General features: G+C 42.5%; 1 protein-coding gene and 1 pseudogene across 1 annotated transcript; both read right to left on the bottom strand.

The window, feature by feature from the left end:
* Positions 1-11,685: 11,685 nt before the first annotated feature.
* Positions 11,686-13,509, bottom strand: LOC139375240 (glutathione peroxidase 2-like; annotated as a pseudogene).
* Positions 13,510-14,377: 868 nt separating this feature from the next.
* Positions 14,378-21,630, bottom strand: LOC139375239 (ras-related protein Rab-15-like). The gene is made up of 7 exons (XM_071116839.1): positions 21,313-21,630; positions 18,209-18,269; positions 17,952-18,012; positions 17,713-17,790; positions 17,435-17,524; positions 17,275-17,340; positions 14,378-17,177 (listed from the first exon to the last, which is right to left on the bottom strand). The coding sequence occupies exons 1-7, from the start codon at positions 21,434-21,436 to the stop codon at positions 17,028-17,030; spliced, it is 630 nt and encodes a 209-aa protein (XP_070972940.1). The 5' UTR covers positions 21,437-21,630; the 3' UTR covers positions 14,378-17,027.
* Positions 21,631-23,129: the final 1,499 nt, after the last annotated feature.

Raw genomic sequence — 23,129 nt, forward strand, 5'->3', positions numbered from 1 at the left:
AACCATAGGATAATTAAAAGGGTCATATAAGCAGACAATGAAAGAAGCTCTTACAATATTTGATTATGACATTTCTCTTAAACAGGCTATAGGCTACATGTGCACCACCAAGTCAGAACAGTAGGCAAAATTATCCGGGGAAAAGGGATCAAATTAGTAGCGCACATAGGCTACTAACAGCTTACTACACAACATATACTTACATTTTTATTTTTTTTACCCCTTTTTTCTCCCTAATTTCGTGGTATCCAATTGTTTAGTAGCTACTATCTTGTCTCATCGCTACAACTCCCGTACGGGCTCGGGAGAGACGAAGGTTGAAAGTAATGTGTCCTCCGATACACAACCCAACCAAGCCGCACTGCTTCTTATCACAGCGCCATCCAACCCGGAAGCCAGCCGCACCAATGTGTCGGAGGAAACACCGTGCACCTGGCAACCTTGGTTAGCGCGCACTGCTCCCAGCCCACCACAGGAGTCGCTGGTGCGCAATGAGACAAGGATTTCCCTACCAGCCAAACCCTCCCTAACCCGGGCAACGCTAGGCCAATTGTGCGTTGCCCCACGGACCTCCCGGTCGCGGCCGGTTACGACAGAGCCTGGGCGCGAACCCAGAGTCTTTGGTGGCACAGCTGACAACATATACTTTGTACTACTTTCTTAGCTATAGTATAATTATCTCCCTGGCATATTATATAATTTATGCAGCAGCATACAATACATTATTGGACTCATGTTGTTGTGCTCTGCTCACTTGAACAGGAAGGTGGCGCAACGGTCCCTCGTGGGCATATTGTGTCATAAAACTTTGTCATCAAAGTCTGGTATCCTTTGGATTTCTGGTTCTTTCCAGACAACTGGGAACAAGGTCGAATCATGACATGGATTTGACAGCATGGTCTTGTTGAATGTTTATCTTTTAAAGCTTGGAAAAGAGATCCTCAAAACCAAACTTGGACCGCACTCCCACTCCACTGAACAGCAGGCAAGTGATTGCTTTGCAATGCTTGCAGTTAGCCACGGATTCCTTCCAAACCACTCATTGTTGAATTTGCGCTTTCCAATTTCTTCTGTATTGTTTCTGTCCAACGGCTGATGAGCACCGATATGTTTTATCTGCCATTTCTCTTCATAATTTCTCTTCATACGACCAGGATGGAAAAGGATTTGCCAGGAGATTGTCGAATGTATTCATGATGATGACTGCTAGCTTGCTAGCTAAGATTTTGAAGGTATGATGTTGACATGATCAGTCCAATCAAAGCTATGGTAGATATAACGTGATTTGACGTAATTTTATCTGTTCGGTATTTTCCGCTGGCTGCCCCAGCACCACAGAAAGTACTGAGCTAGGCCGAAACACCTGCATTTTGGAGCTGCTTTACTCAAGAAAGCGAAAAAGAGATCATGATTGTATGCGGCTTTGTTAAGTTAATGATTTTTTTTTACACTGTTTGCAAACTAGTATGTGACATATTAATGCCAAAGTAACATGCAAGATAGGCAACAACAAAAAACAGGTAGGGTTCATAACAGGTGGCACACTGGGTCGCAAGTGCATATCATACTAATTTTCAGTGGTGTAAAAAGTACACAATTGTAATACTTGAGTTAAAGTAAATACACCTTAACAGAAAATGACTCAAGTTAAAGTGAAAGTTACCCAGTAAAATACTAATTTGTTACGGCTGTCATCGGAATGAGACCAAGGTGCAGTGTGGAATGCGTACATTTTGAATTTATTAAGTGAACAACACAAAAAAACAAGATAAACGACACGTAAAGTAATGTAGCGCTAAACCAGCAACTAACAAAAACAAGATCCCACAACGGAAAGTGGGAAATAGGGCTGCCTAAGTATGATTCCCAATCAGAGACAACAATAGATAGCTAGCTGCCTCTGATTGGGAACCATACTCGCCAAAAACAAAGAAATAGACAACATAGAATGCCCACCCCAAGTCACACCCTGACCTAACCAAATAGAGAAATAAAATGGCTCTCTAAGGTCAGGGCGTGACAGTACCACCCCCCCAAAGGTGCGGACTCCCGGCCGCAAACCTGAACCTATAGGGTAGGGTCCGGGTGGGCATCTACCCTCAGTGGCGGCTCCGGGTCGGTACGTAGCCCCCGCTCCCTACGCTGATCCCGCCGCTTCTGTGGAACCGGACCGTGAATTGTTGCCGGAGGAACCGGACCGTGGATCATCGCCGGAGGCTCTGAACTGGGGACTGTCGCTGGAGGCTCCAGACTGGGGACCGTCGCTGGAGGCTCCGCACTGGGGACCGTCGCTGGAGGCTCCTTGCCATGGATCGTCACTACAGGCTCCGGGCCATGGATCATCACTGGAGGCTTCGTGCCATGGATCATCACTGGAGGCTCCGGGCCATGGATTATCACTAGAGGCTCCAGGCCATGGATTATCACTGGAGGCTTCGTGCCATGGATCATCACTGGAGGCTTCGTTCCATTGATTATCACTGGAGGCTTCGTACGTGGAGCCGGAACAGGTCTCACCGGACTGAGGAGACGTACTGGCAGCCTAGTGAGTGGAGCTGCCACAACACGTCCTGGCTGGATACCCACTCTAGCTCAGTGAGTGTGGAAAGCTGGCACCGGACGCACTGGGCTATGATGGCGCACTGGAGGCATAGTTCGTAGAGCCAGTGCAGGACACACTGGACCGTGGAGACGCACCGGAGGTCTGGAGCGCAGAGCTGGCACAGCTCGTCCTGGCTGGATACCCCAGTAGCCCGGCAAGTGCGGGGAGCTGGAACAGGCCGCACGGGGTTGTGCTGGCGAACTGGGGATACCGTGCGTAGAGCTGGCGCAGGATAACCTGGGCCGGAGAGACACACCGGAGGCCAGGAACGCTGAGCCGGCACAATCACTCCTGGCTGAATGCCCACTCTAGCACGGCAACTGCGGGGAGCTTGCAGAGAGCGCACCGGGCTGTGGCTGCGCACCGAAGGCATGGTGTGCAGAACCGGATAACACGGTGCTTGACCAGTCACTTGCTCCCCACGGTAAACACAGGGAGTTGACTCAGGTCTGAACCCTGACTCCGCAATCTCCCCGTGTGCACCCCCCAAAAATAAATGTTTTGGGGCTGCCTCTCGTGTTTGCTTCGTTGAGCCAACTCCTCACAACGTCGCCATTCCGCTTTAGCTGCCTCCATCTCCTCCTTCGGGAGGCGATACTCTCCAGCCTGCGCCCAGGGTCCTTTCCCGTCTAAGTTCTCTTCCCAGGTCCATTCCTCCTGACCACGCTGCTTGGTCCTTTGGTGGTGGGATCTTCTGTTACGGCTGTTGTCGGAATGAGACCAAGGTGCAGTGTGGTAGGCGTACATTTTGAATTTATTAAATGAACAACCCAAAAAAACAAGAAAGATAAACAACACGTAAAGTAATGTAGCGCTAAACCAGCAACTAACAAAAACAAGATCCCACAACAGAAAGTGGGAAAAAGGGCTGCCTAAGTATTATTCCCAATCAGAGACAACAATAGACAGCTAGCTGCCTCTGATTGGGAACCATACTCGGCCAAAAACAAAGAAATAGACAACATAGATTGCCCACCCCAAATCACACCCTGACCTAACCAAATAGAGAAATAAAATGGCTCTATAAGGTCAGGGCGTGACATAATTGAGTAAAAGTCTAAAAGTATCTGGTTTTAAATGTACTTAAGTACAGTGGTAGAAAAATTACAAAATTTACTAAAGTTAATGTAAATGCTATACATCAAATTCTTTATGTTAAGCAAACTAGACGGCACTATTTTCATATTATTTTAAATTACAGACAGAAAGGGGCACACTTCAATTTACAAACACAGTAGTTGTGTTTTGTGAGTCCACCAGATCAGAGGCAGTAGAGATGACAAAGTGTTATATTGATAGGTGCCATAATTCTGTCCTGCTTGAGCATTCTAAATGTAACTAGTATATACACACAATACCCCAATCTACACACAATACCCCATAATGACTAAGCAAAAACTTTTGCTAATTTATTAAAAACAAAAAACATTTACATATTCAGACCCTTTACTCAGTACTTTGTTGAAGCACCTTTGGCAGCAATTACAGCCCCGAGTCTTCTTGGGGATGACGCTACAAGCTTGGCACACCTGTGTTTGGGGAGTTTCTCCCATTCTTCTCTGCAGATCCTCTCATGCTCTGTCAGGTTGGTTGGGGAGCGTCGCTGCACAGCAATTGTCTCTCCAGAGATGCTTGATCGGGTTCACGTCCGGGCTCTGGCTGGGCCACTCAAGGACATTCAGAGACTTGTCCCGAAGTCACTTCTGCATTGCCTTGGCTGTGTGCTCAAGGTTGTTGCCCTGTTGGAAGGATTACCGTCGCCCCAGTCTGAGATCCTGAGCACTCTGGGGCATGTTTTCATCAAGGATCGCTCTGTATTTTGCTCCATTCTTCTTTCCCTCGATCCTGACTAATATCCCTGTCCCTGTCGCTGAAGAACATCCCCACAGCATGATGCTGCCACCACCATGCTTCACCGTAGGGATGGTTCTAGGTTTCCCCCAGATATGACACTTGGCAATCAGGCGAAATAGTTACATTTTGGTTTCATCAGACGAGAGAATATTTTATTTTTTATTTTCTGATTTCACCTTTATTTAACCAGGTAAGCCAGTTGAGAACAAGTTCTCATTTACAACTGCGACCTGGCCAAGATAAAACAAAGCAGTGCGACAAAAAGAACAACACATAAAGTTACACATAAAGAAACATACAGTCAATAACACAATAGAAAAACATATGTACAGTGTGTGCAAATGTAGAAGAGTAGGGAGGTAAGGCAATAAATAGGCCATAGAGTTGAGATAATAACAATTTAGCATTAACACTGGAGTGATATATGTGCAGATGTGTCAGTTTATGCTCTACTGGTGTTGAAGTCAGGTTCAGGAGAGCAGACCGTTGTGATCAGGCGCACTCTTTATTAGGGCAGAAGTACAACAAACGGACACAACTGCGTCAAACCTCCAGCCGAAATGCAAAAAGAGGAATGCGCAAACTACAGTCACAAAACTAACGTAATAATCAAACCTCATATGGGTTAACCAAGAATACCCAGGGGGGAAATAACCAGCCTGGCGCGTCACACTGAACATGAAACAAAAACAATTCCACACAAGGACATGGGGGGAACAGAGGAATATATATATATACAATGTGATTAGGGAATGTAACCCAGGTGTGCGGGGAACAAGACAAAACAAATGGAACAATGAAAAATAGAGCGGCGATGGCTAGAAGACCGGTGACTTCGACCACCGAACGCCGCCAGAACAAGGAGAGGAGCCGACTTCGGTGGTATTCGTGACAAGATGATGATGTGCAAGTAGAGATACTGGGGTGCAAAAGAGCAAGAAGATAAATAACAATATGGGGATGAGATAGTTGGGTGTGCTATTTACAGATTGGCTGTGTACAGGTACAGTGATCGATAAGCTGCTCTGACAGCTGATGCTTAAAGTCAGAGAAGGAGATATAAGTCTCCAGCTTCAGTGATTTGCTATGGGTGGGTGTTGCTATGGTGACCCGCTGGCTCCAGTGAGCTGAGATTAGGCGGGGCTTTACCTAGCAAAGACTTATAGATGACCTGTAGCCAGCGGGTTTGGCGACGAATATGTAGCGAGGGCCAGCCAACGAGAGCATACAGGTCACTGTGATGGGTATTATATGGGGCTTTGGTGATAAAACGGATGGCACTGTGATAAACTACATCCAGTTTGCTAAGTAGAGTGTTGGTGGCTATTTTGTGAATGACATTGCCGAAGTCAAGGATTGGTAGGATAGTCAGTTTAACAAGGGTATGTTTGGCAGCATGAGTGAAGGAGGCTTTGTTGCGAAATAAGAAGCTGATTCTAGATTTAATTATGGATTGGAGATGCTTAATGTGAGTCTGGAAGGAGAGTTTACAGTCTAACCAGACACCTAGGTATTTGTAGTTTCCACATATTCTAAGTCAGAACTGTCCAGAGTAGTGATGCTAGTCGGGCGGAAGGGTGCCGGCAGAGCACACATTTAGTTTTACTAGAATTTAAAAGCAATTAGAGGCCACAGAAGGAGTGTTGTATGGTATTGAAGCTCGTTTGGAGGTTTGTTAACACAGTGTCCAAAGAAGGGCCAGATGTATACAGAATGGTGTTGTCTATGTAGAGATGGATCAGAGAATCACCAGCAGCAAGAGCGACATCATTGATATATATAGAGAAAAGAGTTGGCCCGAGAATTGAACCCTGTGGCACCCCAAAGAGACTGCCAGAGGTCCGAACATCAGGCTCTCCAATTTGACACACTGAACTCGATCTGAGAAGTAGTTGGTGAACCAGGCGAGGCAGTCATTTGAGAAACGAAGGCTATTGAGTCTGCCGATAAGAATGCGGTGATTGACAGAGTCGAAAGCTTTGGGCAGGTCGATGAAGACGGCTGCACAGTACTGTCTTTTATCGATGGCAGTTATGATATCGTTTAGGACCTTGAGCGTGGCTGAGGTGCACTCATGACCAGCTCGGAAACCAGATTGCATAGTGGAGAAGGTACGATGGGATTCGAAATGGTCGGTGATCTGTTTGTTAACTTGACTTTCAAATATTTTAGAATGCAAGGCAGGATGGATATAGGTCTATAACAGTTTGGGTCTAGAGTGTCTCCCCCTTTGAAGAGGGGGATGACCGCGGCAGCTTTCCAATCTTTGGGGATCTCAGACGATACGAAAGAGAGGTCGAACAGGCTAGTAATAGTGGTTGCAACAATTTCGGTGGATAATTTTAGAAAGAGAGGGTCCAGATGGTCTAGCCCAGCTGATTTGTAGGGATTCAGATTTTGCAGATCTTTCAGAACATCAGCTGTCTGGATTTGGGTGACTGAGAAGCAGGTGGGGGCTTGGGCAAGTTGCTGCAGGGGGTGCAGAGCTGTTGGAAGGGGTAGAGGTAGCCAGGTGGAAAGCATGGCCAGCCGTAGAAAAATGCTTATTGAAATGATCAATTATCATAGATGTATCGGTGGTGACTGTTTCCTAGCCTCAGGGCACTGGGCAGGTGGGAGGAGGTGCTCTTATTCTCCATGGACTTTATAGTGTCCCAAAACGTTTTATAATTAGTGCTACAGAATGCAAATTCCTGTTTGAAAAAGCTAGCCTTAGCTTTCCTAACTGACTGTGTATATTGCTTCCTGACTTCCCTGAAAAGTTGCATATCGCGGGGGCTATTCAATGCTAATGCAGAATGCCACAGGATGTTTTTGTGCTGGTAAAGGGCAGTCAAGTCTGGGGTGAACCAAGGGCTATATCTGTTCTTATTTAAGATGGTGAGGAAAGCACTTTTAAAGAGCAACCAGGCATCCTCTACTGACAGGATGAGGCCTGCTCGCTGAAGTGTTTTAGGGAGCGTTTGAGGGGTGGTCGTTTGACCGCGGACCCATTACGGACGCAGGCAATGAGGCAGTGATCGCTGAGATCCTGGTTGAAGATAGCAGAAGTGTATTTAGAGGGCAAGTTGGTCAGGATGATATCTAAGAGGGTTCCCATGGTTACGGATTTAGGGTTGTACCTGGTAGGTTCCTTGATCATTTGTGTGAGATTGAGAGCATCTAGCTTAGAAGGCCGGGGTGTTAAGCATATCCCAGTTTAGGTCACCTAACAGTACGAACTCTGAAGATAGATGGGGGGCAATCAATTCACATATGGTGTCCAGGGCACAGCTGGAGGTTGAGGGTGGTCTATAACAAGCGGCAACAGTGAGAGTCATGTTTCTGGAAATGTGGAAATAATCTTGTTTCTCATGGTCTGAGAGTCCTTTATATGCCTTTTGGCAAACTCCTATTACTGAGGAGTGGCTTCCGTCCGGCCACTCTACCATAAAATCCTGACTGGTGGAGTGCTTCAAAGATGGTTGCCCTATTGGAAAGTTCTCCCATCTCCACAGAGGTACTCTGGAGCTCTGTCAGAGTGACAATCGCGTTCTTGGTCACCTCCCTGATCAAGGCCCTTCTCCCCCGATTGCTCAGTTTGGCAGGGCGGCCAACTCTAGGAAGAGTCTTGGTGGTTCCAAACTTCTTTCATTTAAGAATAATGGAGGCCACTGTGTTTTTGGGAACCTTCAATGCTGAATACATTTTTTGGTACCCTTTACAATTCCTTCAACCTCAAGGCTTGGTTTCTGCTTTGACATGCACTGTCAACTGTGGAACCTTATATTGACAGGTGTGTGCCGTTCCAAATCATGTCCAATCAATTGAATTTACCACAGGTGGACCCCAAAAAAGTTGTAGAAACATCTCAAGGATGGTCAATGGAAACAGGATGCACCTGAGCTCAATTTTGAGTCTCGTAGAAAAGGTTCTGAATACTTATGTAAATAAGGTTCTAAAATTCTATTTTTTTTTATTTTTAATACATTTGCAAACATTTCTAAAAACTTGTTTTCACTTTGTCGTTATGTTGTATTGTGTGTAGATTGATGAGGGAAAAGTGAATTTAATCCATTTTAGAATAAGGCTTTCTGAATGTGACAATGTTATAAACAAGCGAAGCAAGGATAATAATTTTAAAAAGAAAACTGAGATAACCAAATTATATAATAGCTCGTTTATTAGGCTAAATATCGACATCACTTTCATGTATGTACAATCGATAGACCTACCTAGTATTAACACATTAGGCCACTTAAATATTTGTATCTATTAGGCCTGTAGGCTAGTATTATCGAAAAGCTGACATTTTACTGTAACCTAACCAATGACCTAAATGTCAACCTATTAGGTATATGGCAACAATTAGCTTGCTACTATTTTTATTGTTTAATTATTTAATTGTATAATACCTGTAGGCCTACTTGAAGCTCACTGATTTGTTGAGCAATTATGGAAACCATTGTCATCCTATTTTTAGGTCATGTTGAAAAAGCAACTTTGACTTTATTCATATTTGCTCCCAGTTTAGACAAACTGAAGAAATGCTGAAATTACATAATCAAACATTGCATACAAAATAGCACAAGAAAACACTTAGAATACATAACACATGGCAAACATTTACGGAACAAAAATATCAACCCGAACATGTTGGTCCCATGGTTCATGAGCTGAAATAAAATATCCCAGACATTTTCCATAAGCACAAAAAGCTTATTTCTCTAAAATGTTGTGCATCTCTCCTTTGCCAAGACAATACATCCACCAGACAGGTGTGGAAAATCAAGAAGTTGATTGTGCTGGGGACAATAAAAAGGCCACTTTAAAACGTATAGTTTTGTCACACAACAGTTTTGAAGGAGCATGCAATTGGCATGCTGACTGTATGAATGCACACCAGAGCTGTAGCCAGAGAATTTAATGTTAATTTCTCTACCAACGTCATTTTAAAGAATTTGGCAGTCTGTCCAACCGGCCTCACAACTGCAGATCATGTGTATGGCGTCATGTGAGTGAGCAGTTGGCTAATGTCAACGTTGTGAACACAATGCCTCACATCCGGCTTCTTCATCTGCAGAATTTTCTGAGACCAGCTATCCGGACAGCTGATGAAACTTTTGGTTTGCACAACCGAAGAATTTGCACAAACTGTCAGAAACCGTCTCGGGGAAGCTCATCTGCATGCTCGTGCTCCTCACCAGGGTCTTGACCTGAATGCAGTTTGGCATTGTAACCCACTTCAGTGGAAGAATGCTCACTTTTGATGGCCACTGGCAAGCTGGAGAAGTGTGCTCTTCCTGGATGAATCCCGGTTGTAACTGTACCAGGCAGATGGCAGACAGCATGTATGGTGTTGTGTGGGCGAACGGTTTGCTGATCTCAACATTGTGAACAGTGTGCCCCATGGTGGAGGGGTTATAGTATGGGCAGGCATAAGCTACGGACAACGAACACAATTGCATGTTATTGATTGTAATTTGAATACACAGAGATCCCGTGACGAGATCCTGAAGTCCATTGTCATGCCATTCATCCGCTGCCAGCACCTCATGTTTCAGTATGATAATGCAAGTCCCCAATGTCGCAAGGATCTGTACACAATTCCTGGAAGCGGAAAATGTCCCAGTTAGTCCATGGCCTGCATACTCACCAGACCTGTCACCCATTGAGCCTGTATGGAATGCTGTGGATTGACAGGTACTACAGCGTGCTCCAGTTCTCGCCAATATCCAGAAACTTTGCACAGCCATTGAAGACAAGTGGGACATTCCACAGGCGGCAATCAACAGCCTGATCAACTCTATGTGGAGGAGATGTGTCGTGCTGCATGAGGCAAATTGTGGTCACACCAGACACGGACTGTTTTTCTGATCCATGCCCCTACTTTTTAAAAATGTATCTGTGACCAACAGATGCATTTCTGTATTCCCAGTCATGTGAACTCTATAGATTAGGGCCTACTGAATTTATTTCAATTGACTGATTTCCTTATATGAACTGTAACTCAGTTAAATCTTTGAAATTGTTGCATGTTTCATTTATATTTTTGTTCAGTGTATGATACAAATATACATAATAGGCTACAGGTTTGTATTTCTCTTGTTGGGAAAATTGCATTCTGTAAAATAGACTGAATAGCCATAAATAATTTAAGGCTACAACAAGCTCTTTGCATCTTTGGGATCGATGTCCCGCCCTCGGGATTGTTGAGCTAACGTAGGCTAATGCAATTAGCATGAGGTTGTAAGTAACAAGACAATTTCCCAGGACATAGACATATCTGATATTGGCAGAAAGATTAACAAGAATTTAAGCTAACTGCACTGTCCAATTTGCAGTAGCTATTACAGTGAAATAATACCATGCTATTGTTTGAGGAGAGTAAACAATTTTGAACATAAAAAGTGAATAAAAAAATTAAGCACATTTGAGCAGTCTTGATACAAAAGTTTGAACAGAAATGCAATGGTTCATTGGATCAGTCTAAAACTTTGCACACACACCAAAATCTAAATTGCACCTGGCCTGGAATAATAATTATGTCCTTTCTCTTGCATTTCAAAGATGATGGTACAAAAAAAGTTGTTTTTTCCTTTGTATTATATTTTACCAGATCTATTGTGTTATATTCTCTTACATTCCTTTCACATTTCCACAAACTTCAAAGTGTTTCCCTTCAAATGGTACCAAGAATATGCATATCCTTGCTTCAAGGCCTACAGGCAGTTATATTTGAGTATGTCATTTTAGGCTGATATTTTTAAAAAGGGGCGGATCCTTTTAAGACTATTTTCTGGAATAATTTTCAGCATGGGACAGCAGCTCCTGTAACAACACAGTTAAGTTTCACTTTGGAACAGTTAACTGGATGGTGTTTTGGGAAACACGTCACGTATGCCTAAATTCCATCGCTATGGGGAATCCAGACCCTGGTCATCCAGAATTACAACACACGGACTACAGCCCCATTGAAGTGTGCACATCATTTTCGTGATGTTGTCAGCTAACCCATTTACACACCCACACTATTCCAAAACAAAATGTGTTTAACATACTTAATTACCATTTTTTGGAACGAAAACTTCGTCACTCATGTTGTTATTAATTATATGTCATATTTCATAGAAATCTGGAAACATTGGACAGTCAGTAAAATAAAAGTGTAATGTGAAACTAGAAAATGCCAAATTATAACATGATTAATACACATGGGATATGGTGGAACGATAAGAACAGTTTTTACAAGTAGAATCAAATAATTTTTATTCCAACTACAGTTACCTTATATATTGCCTTTTGTCTGACAAACTTCACTAACAACTCAACGAGTTGGTGGCAAAAATCTAATCCAAACTCAAGTTAGTGGCACCACCTGCTGGCCAGCATAGAAAAATACAGGGGAGAGGGTTTACTATAGGTCAGGATCACTGCTGGAGGACATACAAAAATATAGCTGATGCTTTCCATATTTTTATTACATGAGCAAGAAGACTTATCAAGGCATAACCCACAACTCTTGAGCATTTACATGGCCTCAGATAATACTCCCAAGTTTTTAGAATATTAACCTCATTTAGTAAAACTCAAAAGGATGGACGACGCCATAATAGTCCCTGTCTATCATAGATGTGAAGTCATTTGTGTAGCAGAATGAGTAGTACACAAGGAGAACATTCCCATGCTATTTTCAGGTCTTGGTTAGTCTCAACAGTCTTTGAATGTCAGGCTCGATGTTGATAGTCTCAAATTTTTTGCTGTAACGTTTAAAGGGCTCTCCCTCTGGCCCAACAAGGAATTTCTCAAAATTCCAAGAGATGTCTGTCCTGCTGATGGGACTCCAGATGAGGAATTTAGGATCCTGGATGAGGGTGTGTGGATCATCATCAGGATAGGGAAGTTTGTCTTTCAAATAGGCAAAGACAGGGTGGGTGTTGGTTCCATTCACATCACACTTTTCAAAGACAGTGAAGCCAGGCTGGTAGCCATCTCCTGGACGCACATACTTTAATGAGTTCAGGATCTCCCCATTTGAACAGTTCTCCTGTAAAACATGCAACATTCTCATCTGACATGAATCATTAAACAAATCGCCCGATACCTTTAAATTAACAGAATCTTTTACTAGATTAGCTTGTTTTCATTGATTTTACAGAACCACATAACCAAAGGCCACAATGTCACATACTGACCTGGTAGCCAAACTGATTGCAGGGGAAGCCCAGGACCACTAGCCGGTGAGGGTACTTGCTCTGGAGCAAGTTGAGCTGGCTGTAGTCCCGGGTGGTTGTCCCTCAGAGCGATGCCACATTCTCAATGAGGACCACCCGCCCTCGAAACACATTGAAATCTACTGAATCCCCCTCCAGGGTCGTGGCCTTCAGATCATAGAAGGTCTTCGCGATGAACGCCATGGTCCTGTTCTGTAGTTACTGGCAGTAGTGAGGACCAGTGTGTCTGTGTGTATTACTACCTCAGGTCACCGGACTTCAGATATGTGCCTGCCTTACCTTGGTGTCAAATATCTCTGCAGTAAAATGATACCCACCTGACATACAATACTGTAACACACAAAGGTAGATAGGCTCATATCTCAGCTTGTAAACTTGCACAGAACGGTATGAACGGGGTCATGTTAAATTAAATCTATGGTTATTCGTTGCATGGTTTGTTAAAATGGCCTAATTTAAAAAACAAGATTACTTACATACTAAATACGTAATGTTTTTTTATACAAATGACATGTTCTTCATGTTGGCCAAATACACCTAGCGGTTTTACAGTCAGACTCTTGTCTGTGAATCTGATCTAGTAACAATGTATTCCACAGTATCGAAACATTTACCAGAGATATAATGTACAGTAAAATACACTATGCTAGTATTTGACTCCTGAGTGGCGCAGCGGTCTAAGGCACCGCATCTCAGTGCAAGGGGCATCACTACAGTCCCTGGTTTGAATCCAGGTTGTATCACATCTGGCTGTGATTGGGAGTCCCATAGTGCGGCACACAATTGGCCCAGCATCGTCATGCTTTGGCCGTCATTGTAAATAAGAATTTGTTCTTAACTGACTTACCTTGTTAAATAAAAGGTAACTTCATATATATATATATATAAATAAAAAGTACAGTTGTCATTACAAATGACTTATTTCCTGTGAGAATATTGAGAAGGGAACCATGTATACAGCCCTTTATAATAGTGTATGTGCATGCACCATAGTGGCATTTGCTACAGCTTTTCAACCTGTAAAAATACCTAGAATTTGTCATGACAACTTGTAAATTCACAAAACATTCAAGCTACTAACAATAGTATTGAACATTATGTCTGTTTTAGATTAGAGTTTTTGGCTTCATGCATGTTTGAGTATGGGTTAGTCTTCCACAGGTAAATGAGCCCTTCTTGCTAGCCTGGATTTTATTTCTGCGTGTGAATAATTTAACCATGCCCTCTGCCCACCCTATCTCCCATTTCCTCGTCTCATCTCCTAAAGCACCAATCAAGAGCTTCAGATTCTCTTTGGTCCGTCCCACTATTAATCTATTTAGCAAATTAATTTGTAAACATAATTAGCTTTTTCAAGTAGACAGCAACGTTTGTGATATGAAGGTTCAAATTGTGGCAAAACTTTAAGAGGCATCATGCCCATGGGGACACAGGGGCACGCGCACCCTCAGATTTGTCTCGTTTAAAAAGTAAAAATAAATACTAACGCTACTAGCCACCAAACAATTTTATGACGTTGGCTTTAACTAGCCCATTTAGATTCCCAATCTCCTAACCTCATAACTAGCTACCAAGAAGGCATTTCAGGCTATCAAGTTACAGTAGCTAGCTTGTCTAACAATCTTAGCTGGCATGCCTGCCAGCAAGGTTAGTAGATTTGAGAAAAGCAAGCAATAACTAAATGTATTGAAGACTCACATTCCTTAAAATATTTTACCCGAGATTTTAGTCTCTTAAAAAAAAATATCCACCAGTCAGGACAATAGACAGCTCAAGAGGTATGCTTAGATAAGCAGGGAAAAAATGTATATAAAATTATGCATATTGATGGCTCTAGATGCAGGAAAAAGCTAAATTGAGCCCTCTTCCGATCCACCTGCCAATCCTCCTCATGTACTTTGTGCACCTCAGATTTTTGGGGTGCATGACGCCCCTGGTGGCAACACAAATTATACAGGGGTAGGCTTAAGTATACCTTGTCGATCCAAACGAGTGGAGCTGCAACTTTCAGTGTAGCATTGCAGACAGCAGCCCATCTGCAGGCAAATCTTCTTATTACATGTTGACTACTCAACTCAGGGTGCCATCAGTTTGGGTGTTGCAAAGCCGGGTAATAAACATGAAAAGGTCAAGTAACTATAAAACAACACATGAAGATGAACATTTAACAGTGAGTAAAACTATAAAATGCATGAAACTGAGCAACAGTCAGTAAAAACCGAACATACAGTTGAAGTCGGAAGTGTACATACACTTATGTTGGAGTCATTAAAACTTGTTTTTCAACCACTCCACAAATTTCTTGTTAACAAACTATAGTTTTGGCAAGTCGGTTAGGACATCTACTTTGCGCATGACACACAATTTTTCCAACAATTGTTTACAGGCAGATTATTCCACTGTATCACAATTCCAGTGAATCAGAAGTTTACATACACTAAGTTGACTGTGCTTTTAAACAGCAGAAAATTATGTCATGGTTTTAGAGGCTTCTGATTGACTCAAATTATGTCAATTAGCCTATTGGAGGTGTACCCGTGGATGTATTTCAAGGCCTACCTTCAAACTCAGTGCCTCTTTGCTTGACATAATTGGAAAATCAAAAGAAATCAGCCCAAAAAATTTTAGACCTCCACAAGTCCGGTTCATCCTTGGGAGCAATTTCCAATTGCCTAGAGGTACCACGTTCATCTGTACAAACAATAGTACGCAAGTATAAACACCATGGGACCACGCAGCCGTCATACCGCTCAGGAAGGAGACACGTTCTGTCTCCTAGAGATTAACGTACTTGGTACGAAAAGTGCAAATTAATCCCAGAGCAACAGCAAAGGACCTTGGAAGATGCTGGAGGAAACAGGTACAAAAGTATCTATATCCACAGTAAAACGAGTCCTATATCGATGTAACCTGAAAGGCCGCTCAGCAAGGAAGAAGGCACTGCTCCAAACCGCCATAAAAAGCCAGAATACGGTTTGCAACTGCACATGGGGACAAAGATCATACTTTTTGGAGAAATGTCCTCTGGTCTGATGAAACAAAAATAGAACTGTTTGGACATAATGACCATCGTTATGTTTGGAGGAAAAAGGGGCCTGCAAGCCGAAGAACACAGTGAAGCACGGGGGTGGCAGCATCATGTTGTGGGGGTGCTTTGCTGCAGGAGGGACTCGTGCACCTCACAAAATAGAAGGCATGATTTTATAGGGAAATTATATATATATATATATATTTTTTTTACCCACTTTTTCTCCCCAATTTCGTGGTATCCATTTGTTATTTACTGTCTTGTCTCATCGCTGCAACACCCGTACGGACTCGGGGGAGGCAAAGGTCGAGAGCCATGCGTCCTCCGAAACACAACCCAACCAAGCCGCACTGCTTCTTGACACAGCGCGCATCCAACTTGGAAGCCAGCCGCACCAATGTGTCGGAGGAAACACCGTACACCTAGAAACCTGGTCCGCATGCACTGCGCCCGGCCCGCCACAGGAGTCGCTAGTCCACAATGAGACAAGGATATCCCTAACGGCCAAACCCTCGCTAACCTGGACGACGCTGGGCCAATTGTGCGCGGTCGCGGCCGGCTGCGACAGAGCCGAACCCAGAGTCTCTGGTTGCACAGCTATCACTGCAATGCAGTGCCTTAGACCACTGCGCCACCCGGGAGGGCCCCATTATGTGGATATATTGAAGAAACATCTCAAGACATCAGTTAAAGTTAAAGCTTGATCGCAAATGGGTCTTCCAAATGGACAATGACTCCAAGCATACTTCCAAAGTTGTGGCAAAATGGCTTAAGGACAACAAAGTCAAGGTATTGGAGTGGCCATCACAAAGCCCTGACCTCAATCTTATAGAAAATTTGTGGGCAGAACTGAAAAAGCGTGTGCAAGCAAGAAGGTCTACAAACCTGACTCAGTTACACCAGCTTCGTCAGGAGGAATGGGCCAAAATTCACCCAACTTATTGTGGGAAGCTTGTGGAAGGCAATACTACCAAATACTAATTGAGTGTATGTAAACTTCTGACCCACTGGGAATGTGATGAAAGGAATAAAAGCTGAAATAAATCATTCTCTCTACTATTATTCTGACATTTCACATTCTTAAAATAAAGTGGTGGTCCTAACTGACCTAAGACAGGGAATTTTCACTTGGGATTAAATGTCAGGAATTGTGAAAAACTGAATTTAAATGTATTTGGCTAAGGTGTATGTAAACTTCCGACTCAACTGTCCTCACAGATTTAATAAGTAAATCATAATTTCATTGCCATTATGTCACAGGGCCAGAGGTATTGCAAAAACAACTAAATATTTTAGCCAAACACTCCCAGGTTGAGAGTTTTGCCTCATGCTAACATGCGCAGGCCTTCTGGGAGTTGTCCTCTTTGTCCTGCTCTCCCTCCAGATAAGTCATGTCTAGGTATTTATTAATTGAACCCTGGAAGGCATCCATCTCTTTCTTGTGAGCATGCAGGACCAGCTCTGTCAACCGGGTGAACGACTGGAAGACGTAAAGAAAATATTTTATCACAATTGCCTCACATAATCACCCAATAGAGTACATACAAGGTATTGACTCAATAAGGCCTATGACTCACCTCATTTATGTTGCAGTTGGTGCAGGCACTTGTCTCAAAGAACTCCATTCCATAGGTTTTTGCTAGCTGTAACACAAGAGTTCATTAAGGATGGAAAATGTCAAACTGTGTATGAAAGAAAACTATTATGACTGAGGAAAACAGCAAGATAAAGGCCAACCTTGTTCCCTTGTTCTTTAGGCACTTTCCTCTTCTGCTCCTCATCAGCCTTGTTCCCCACCAGGATCCTCTGCACCTGGTCAAGTGCAAACTTAAACATATTGAGACAGGGTTGTGAAAAAGACGACTGGGCACCTACAGTTCAATAAAAATATGTAAAAACTGGGTAACAAACAAAGATAAACAGAAACAGAGAATGGGAGAAACAGAGAATGGGAGACAAAGAGACTGACCAAGTGAATGAAGGAGAGCAGTTTGATCAGTAGGTGTTAGCCTTACCTCATCCACATCGCTAGCCCACTTCACAATGTGCTGAAAGGAACGGGAACTAGTGATGTCATACACCAGGATAAAACCCTGGTGAATGATAAAGAGGAGGGAGGGACCGTCATGACCGATTGTGAGCACATAACTAACGGTGAGCACGGGACCAAGCACTTGATGTTGTAAATGGTTTTAACTCTGGTAATGTACTTCATTTATGTACTTCATTGATTATTGGTGTGTAGAGAACCCACCTGTGCCCGTCTGTAGTACTGCTTGGTGATGGTCTGGTACCGTTCCTGGCCAGCAGTATCCCTAGTGTAGACAGAAAGGCATAGAGGCAATCCCCAGTTTTACATGGTGATGTGACCACATATCAGAATATGTCTCAATCAAAGAGGTAAAGTATATCTTACACTTACATAATGAAAACATGACATTTGTGATGGATGTGTCAGTAACTACTGCATTATAGTGAGTGAGTTGTTCTCGCAAAGATCTGTTCACTCACCAGATCTGTACGCGCACTTTAATGCCATCTATTTTTAATGTTTTCATTTTGAAATCCACTCCTACAGAATACAAAAATATATTGTTATGCATGGCAAACATGTTACTATTGGCTTGTTAATTCATCTATCTTTTGTCTCAATTGGTTTTATTTAATTTCACTCGTGCTATCCTGTTTAATCTTTCCCCATTGCAGGACTGTAGTTTTACTGAAGGCTCAAATATTGTAGCCTATCCTACTGGTGGTTAAAACAAGTTTTTCCTGAATAAATAAATGATAAAAAGAAATGACATCATATTGGCACATTTTCCTTCTCATGACTTACCAAATCAGCCTGTACTAGTCAATAAGTATCGCTGGTAACGTAACATTCTTCCACTTGGCTAACAAAAATGTATATTGGCCAGGTTGGAAGTAGACACTGATGGGGACTGTTTTTTTTTTTTTTAGATACCCACTTATCACAGTTGAATGTCCTTTCAATCCGTCATCTTGCTCATGGAAATTCCATTTTTGTCATTTACAAATCCGGCTTTAAACTTCTTCACAACAGTATCTCGGACCTGCCTGGTGTGTTATTTGTTCTTCATGATGCTCTCTGCGCTTTTAACGGACCTCTGAGACTATCACAGTGCAGGTGCATTTATACGGAGACTTGATTACACACAGGTGGATTGTATTTATCATCATTAGTCATTTAGGTCAACATTGGATCATTCAGAGATCCTCACTGAACTTCTGGAGAGAGTTTGCTGCACTGAAAGTAAAGGGGCTGAATAATTTTGCACGCCCAATTTTTCAGTTTTTGATTTGTTAAAAAAGTTTGAAATATCCAATAAATGTCGTTCCACTTCATGATTGTGTCCCACTTGTTGTTGATTCTTCACAAAAAAATAGTTTTATATCTTTATGTTTGAAGCCTGAAATGTGGCAAAAGGTCGCAAAGTTCAAGTGGGCCGAATACTTTCGCAAGGCACTGTAAATGTCAGTGGTGTGTGATAGCTTCACAGTTGAAAAAGCATAAAAACCCATCAAATAGTCAGACGTAAAATGTCAGTTGCTTGCAACATTGTCACAACCACCATACCTGCCACAAACAGAGTAAACACAGAGCTGACACAAACACGTCACACAAGGATATGCTTCAGGCAACAGACTGGCCATTATATGTTCTTGGTAAATCCAAACTGTGCTTCTAGTCATGTTAGAAACCATTCTGACTGTGTGTTGGACATGACTAAAAAATGCCATGTCATCATCTTCAATAGCGATGGAGGCAGCCTTCCCACTTAGCACCCCAACACTGACAGATGGGAGAGAGAGCACATTCAAATTTGACATGCTGTACATGCTTCACTACCTTTGCATGCGTGTCCCTGTGCCAGTGTTATAGGATAATCATGTGTTCAACACGTCTGACATTACATTCACTGCCAGTGAGGCCAGCCAAATCTTAATTGAGCTAATTTAGTGGGTAACACTGCATTTCAGGAACTGGGGATGGGGGTTCAAGACTGAACAATAATAAGGAATGAAGCAGAAGTAGAATCTAGGAGGGGAGACATCAGGTGCCTTCGTCTGATTCTGTTCTGTATGCTACTCTAACGGACCCATCCCCCTCACTAACACCAACCAAATACAATCGTATTAGTAGATCAGCAGCAGCTAAGATTGCTTCACAGAGATTAAACACACCAGTAGAGCTGCAATGTAAGTCACAACCTTCCCCATTCCTTCTGATCACATATTGTTTTGTTTAAGTTGAACAAACAGGAGGAAGAAAGTTACAGGGTTAGATAAACAACCTGAAGACATGTGCCTTTGTGTGTATATATATATACACACATACATACATACATACATATACACATATATATACACACACACACACTTTCCTGTAATCTGCTGCTTTTCTAAACAGAACCCCTGCTCTGTTACCCAGTCAGTCATACTGCTGGATCACCACCATTTTCATAAATAAGAGGGTGCAATGACTGCCGATGACCCATGGGAAATAAACAAAACAGAAGTTATTCTGGCCAATCAGTCCATTTTCTGCTGCATATCACATTTGTCATTATCATTAGACATTGGCCACATAAATAGGGGAAGAAAGGCTTCAGTATTGAGCGCACCATTTTAATGTGAGTTACATTGTCTGTCTATACCTGTACTTTGTATGAAAACAAAAATGAAGTGGTGGAGTAATGGAGTTACACAATCAGAGGGAACGCAGAAGATTAATTTCCCCCAACCCTGCCACTTCCTGTTCAAGAAAGACCTCCCTTCCGAGTAAATACCATCATCAGGCTTGGAGAGGCTTTCTAAGCAATTACAGATCCTGCAGTTCCATTGTGCTCTGCAAAAGAGAGGCGTATTTCCTTAAAGCTTCCCCCATCCATAATAGGCTAAAAGGCCCTGTATGTGATCATTATTGCAGAAAACACTGTACCATGAAAGTTTTGTCCAGTTTTAGATCCTTAGTCCATTCTGAATGCTTAGGCGACTAAATATATGCCTACACCTGTTGGCTGAAAACTAGATATTCCTTTAAACCATGTGTTTCTCAATGGACAACATTTTTTATCATGATGATAGATGGGAATCTAACCCTATTTAGAGAATAATTGGTAATGTAATGTGACTGAGGCCTATCTTGAGCACTGTCCAGTGAGCTCACACTGGAGTTTCTAAACAAATGAGTCCACAGCCTGGGTCCAGGGGAAAATTATGTTGAACACGGAATAATGGAAACAATCAACTGGTTCTAGTAGTGGCATGTTCTTTAGAAAACTGGTGTTTGTGAAAAGTCTCTTTTAGGTTTGCAGGCCTAACAAAAACAACATTTGATTTATTTAACTAGGCAAGTCAGTTAAGAACAAATTCCTATTCGATACAGTGCGGACTACGGCATAGTAGAGTTTCAGAAATATGTCATTCAATCAAGTCTTAGGTGACAGCATTTTAAATCTATTAGGAAAAGTCCCGTCAAGCGTTTCGTATAGAATTGCTGTCAATCACTTAGTGGGAGTTGCATATTCGCGGCAAACTTGCCTGAATCAGTCAACAGTCAAACTAGCCAATTGCAATCAACAGCAGCTTACCAAGTGTAGAGATATGCGACGAATGGAATTCATTATCAGTGAACCTGCACAACAAACAGGTCTTTCCAACCCCGGAATCTCCTAAAAGTAGCAACCTGAGCAAAACGTCATACTGCTTTGCCATGGCGGACAAAAAAAACTAGTTTCTTGTTCAGCGAAAACTCACTTGCATGGGGGCTGCTCTATGATTTGCCAGAAATCTGACAGATGGGAGGATCGAACATGCTTTTAGTACGGCGGTTAGATCAAAAGGCTTGGAGAAGCGACAACAGCACCACAAAAATAGTGGTTACAAATTAGCCTTTGTAAAAAAATGCCTTTGTCTATCTCCCCATGTGCCTCACTCAAATGAAAAATTGCCTATATACGTTTCATCTCTGTAAAGTAAAAAAAAAAAAAACATGTAAGCGGTATCTTAAATGTAGTGTCAAAATGGTAACGTTAGCATTTGGTAATACATCTTCAATTCATGTTAAACTGCGCAGACCGATTTCATTAATATTGATACGTTGCCATTATCTACCAGGAGATGTCAGTGTTTCTCGTAACAAATACTGGGACTCTTTCCTCCTGTTTTTTTTTGTTGTTGTTGTTGTAGTTCTTGAAACTAGGTCTAACTCTGCCATTTCCCTAGTTTTCAGCTGTTGGCTCATGTGAACTTTGTTTTAACGTCAATCATAATTTGCGATATGGCCCTTATCTTTCAACAGCGTGAAAGAATCCTTCAAAAATCCTCCATACAGCTGTGTGCCTCCATCTGCCGAAACTACACTTCCACACAGGTGTTCAGAGCACGTTAGATAGCACAGGTGGATATGGCCGTGTGGGAACACTAAATCTATAACTTTGTTTTAATTTAAACTTTTAAATTTCTCGCTGATATGAAACATAACGTCATTGTGCTTCCGAAACCGGACCGCCATGGCTCTTAACAAAAGTCCCCCGCCCAAAAGACTTCTTCGTCAATGACTTATGTGTAATGTACTGAAACAGTGTCATGATCAAGGGCTAGGGTTTTGATGTATGCATAACCCGCAATAAGCTTACCATGGTGTTGATAGACTAGTGCAGCAGATAGTGTTGTATATGGATGGACATTCCAGTCTACCATCCAGTGGCGACTCGCCATTCAGGGTAAGTGGGGCGGAGCCCAACCTGTTTTGTGCTCCACCTGTTTGTTTTGCATGTTATTTTGTAATTCCGTGTCACATATCAGTTTACAAACAATGTTAAAATAATCATTGAGTTAATAAAGCCACATACAAACATGGTCACTTTGTTTTTCTTTCTTGAGTAAGGCAGCTCCAAAATGTGGATGTTCCAGCCTAGCTCAGTGCTTTCTGAGGTGGTGGGGAAGCCAGCGGAAAATACGGAGTGGCGGGGTTGGTAATGTTCTCTAGTTGCGCCGTGATTGGCTCAGTGTTCTGTCACTCATGGGGACACCACATACATCTACAGGGGGAGCTCAAAAATGGAAGCCCCTTGTGTGCTGCCATAGAGTTACATTAGAAGTGCCCATCAATGAAGGCTCAAGGTCATTGGCCACAGATACAATTACATAAAATAACATATCTATGGTAGCTTTGATCGGACTGATCATGTCAACATCATATTCTCAAAATCTTAGCTAGAAAGCTAGACAAGCAGTCATTATCATGAATCACGTTGACAATCTACTGGCAAATCCTTTTCAATTATTGTCATACGAAGAGAAATTATAGATAAAATGTACCGGTGCTCATCGACCATTACAAGTTGGAAATCATGAATTCCACAATTAGTGTTTTGGAAGGAATCAGTGGCTAACTGCAAGCGTT

This window comes from Oncorhynchus clarkii, chromosome 19 (genome assembly GCF_045791955.1).
Source record: "Oncorhynchus clarkii lewisi isolate Uvic-CL-2024 chromosome 19, UVic_Ocla_1.0, whole genome shotgun sequence".
Lineage (NCBI taxonomy): Eukaryota > Metazoa > Chordata > Actinopteri > Salmoniformes > Salmonidae > Oncorhynchus > Oncorhynchus clarkii.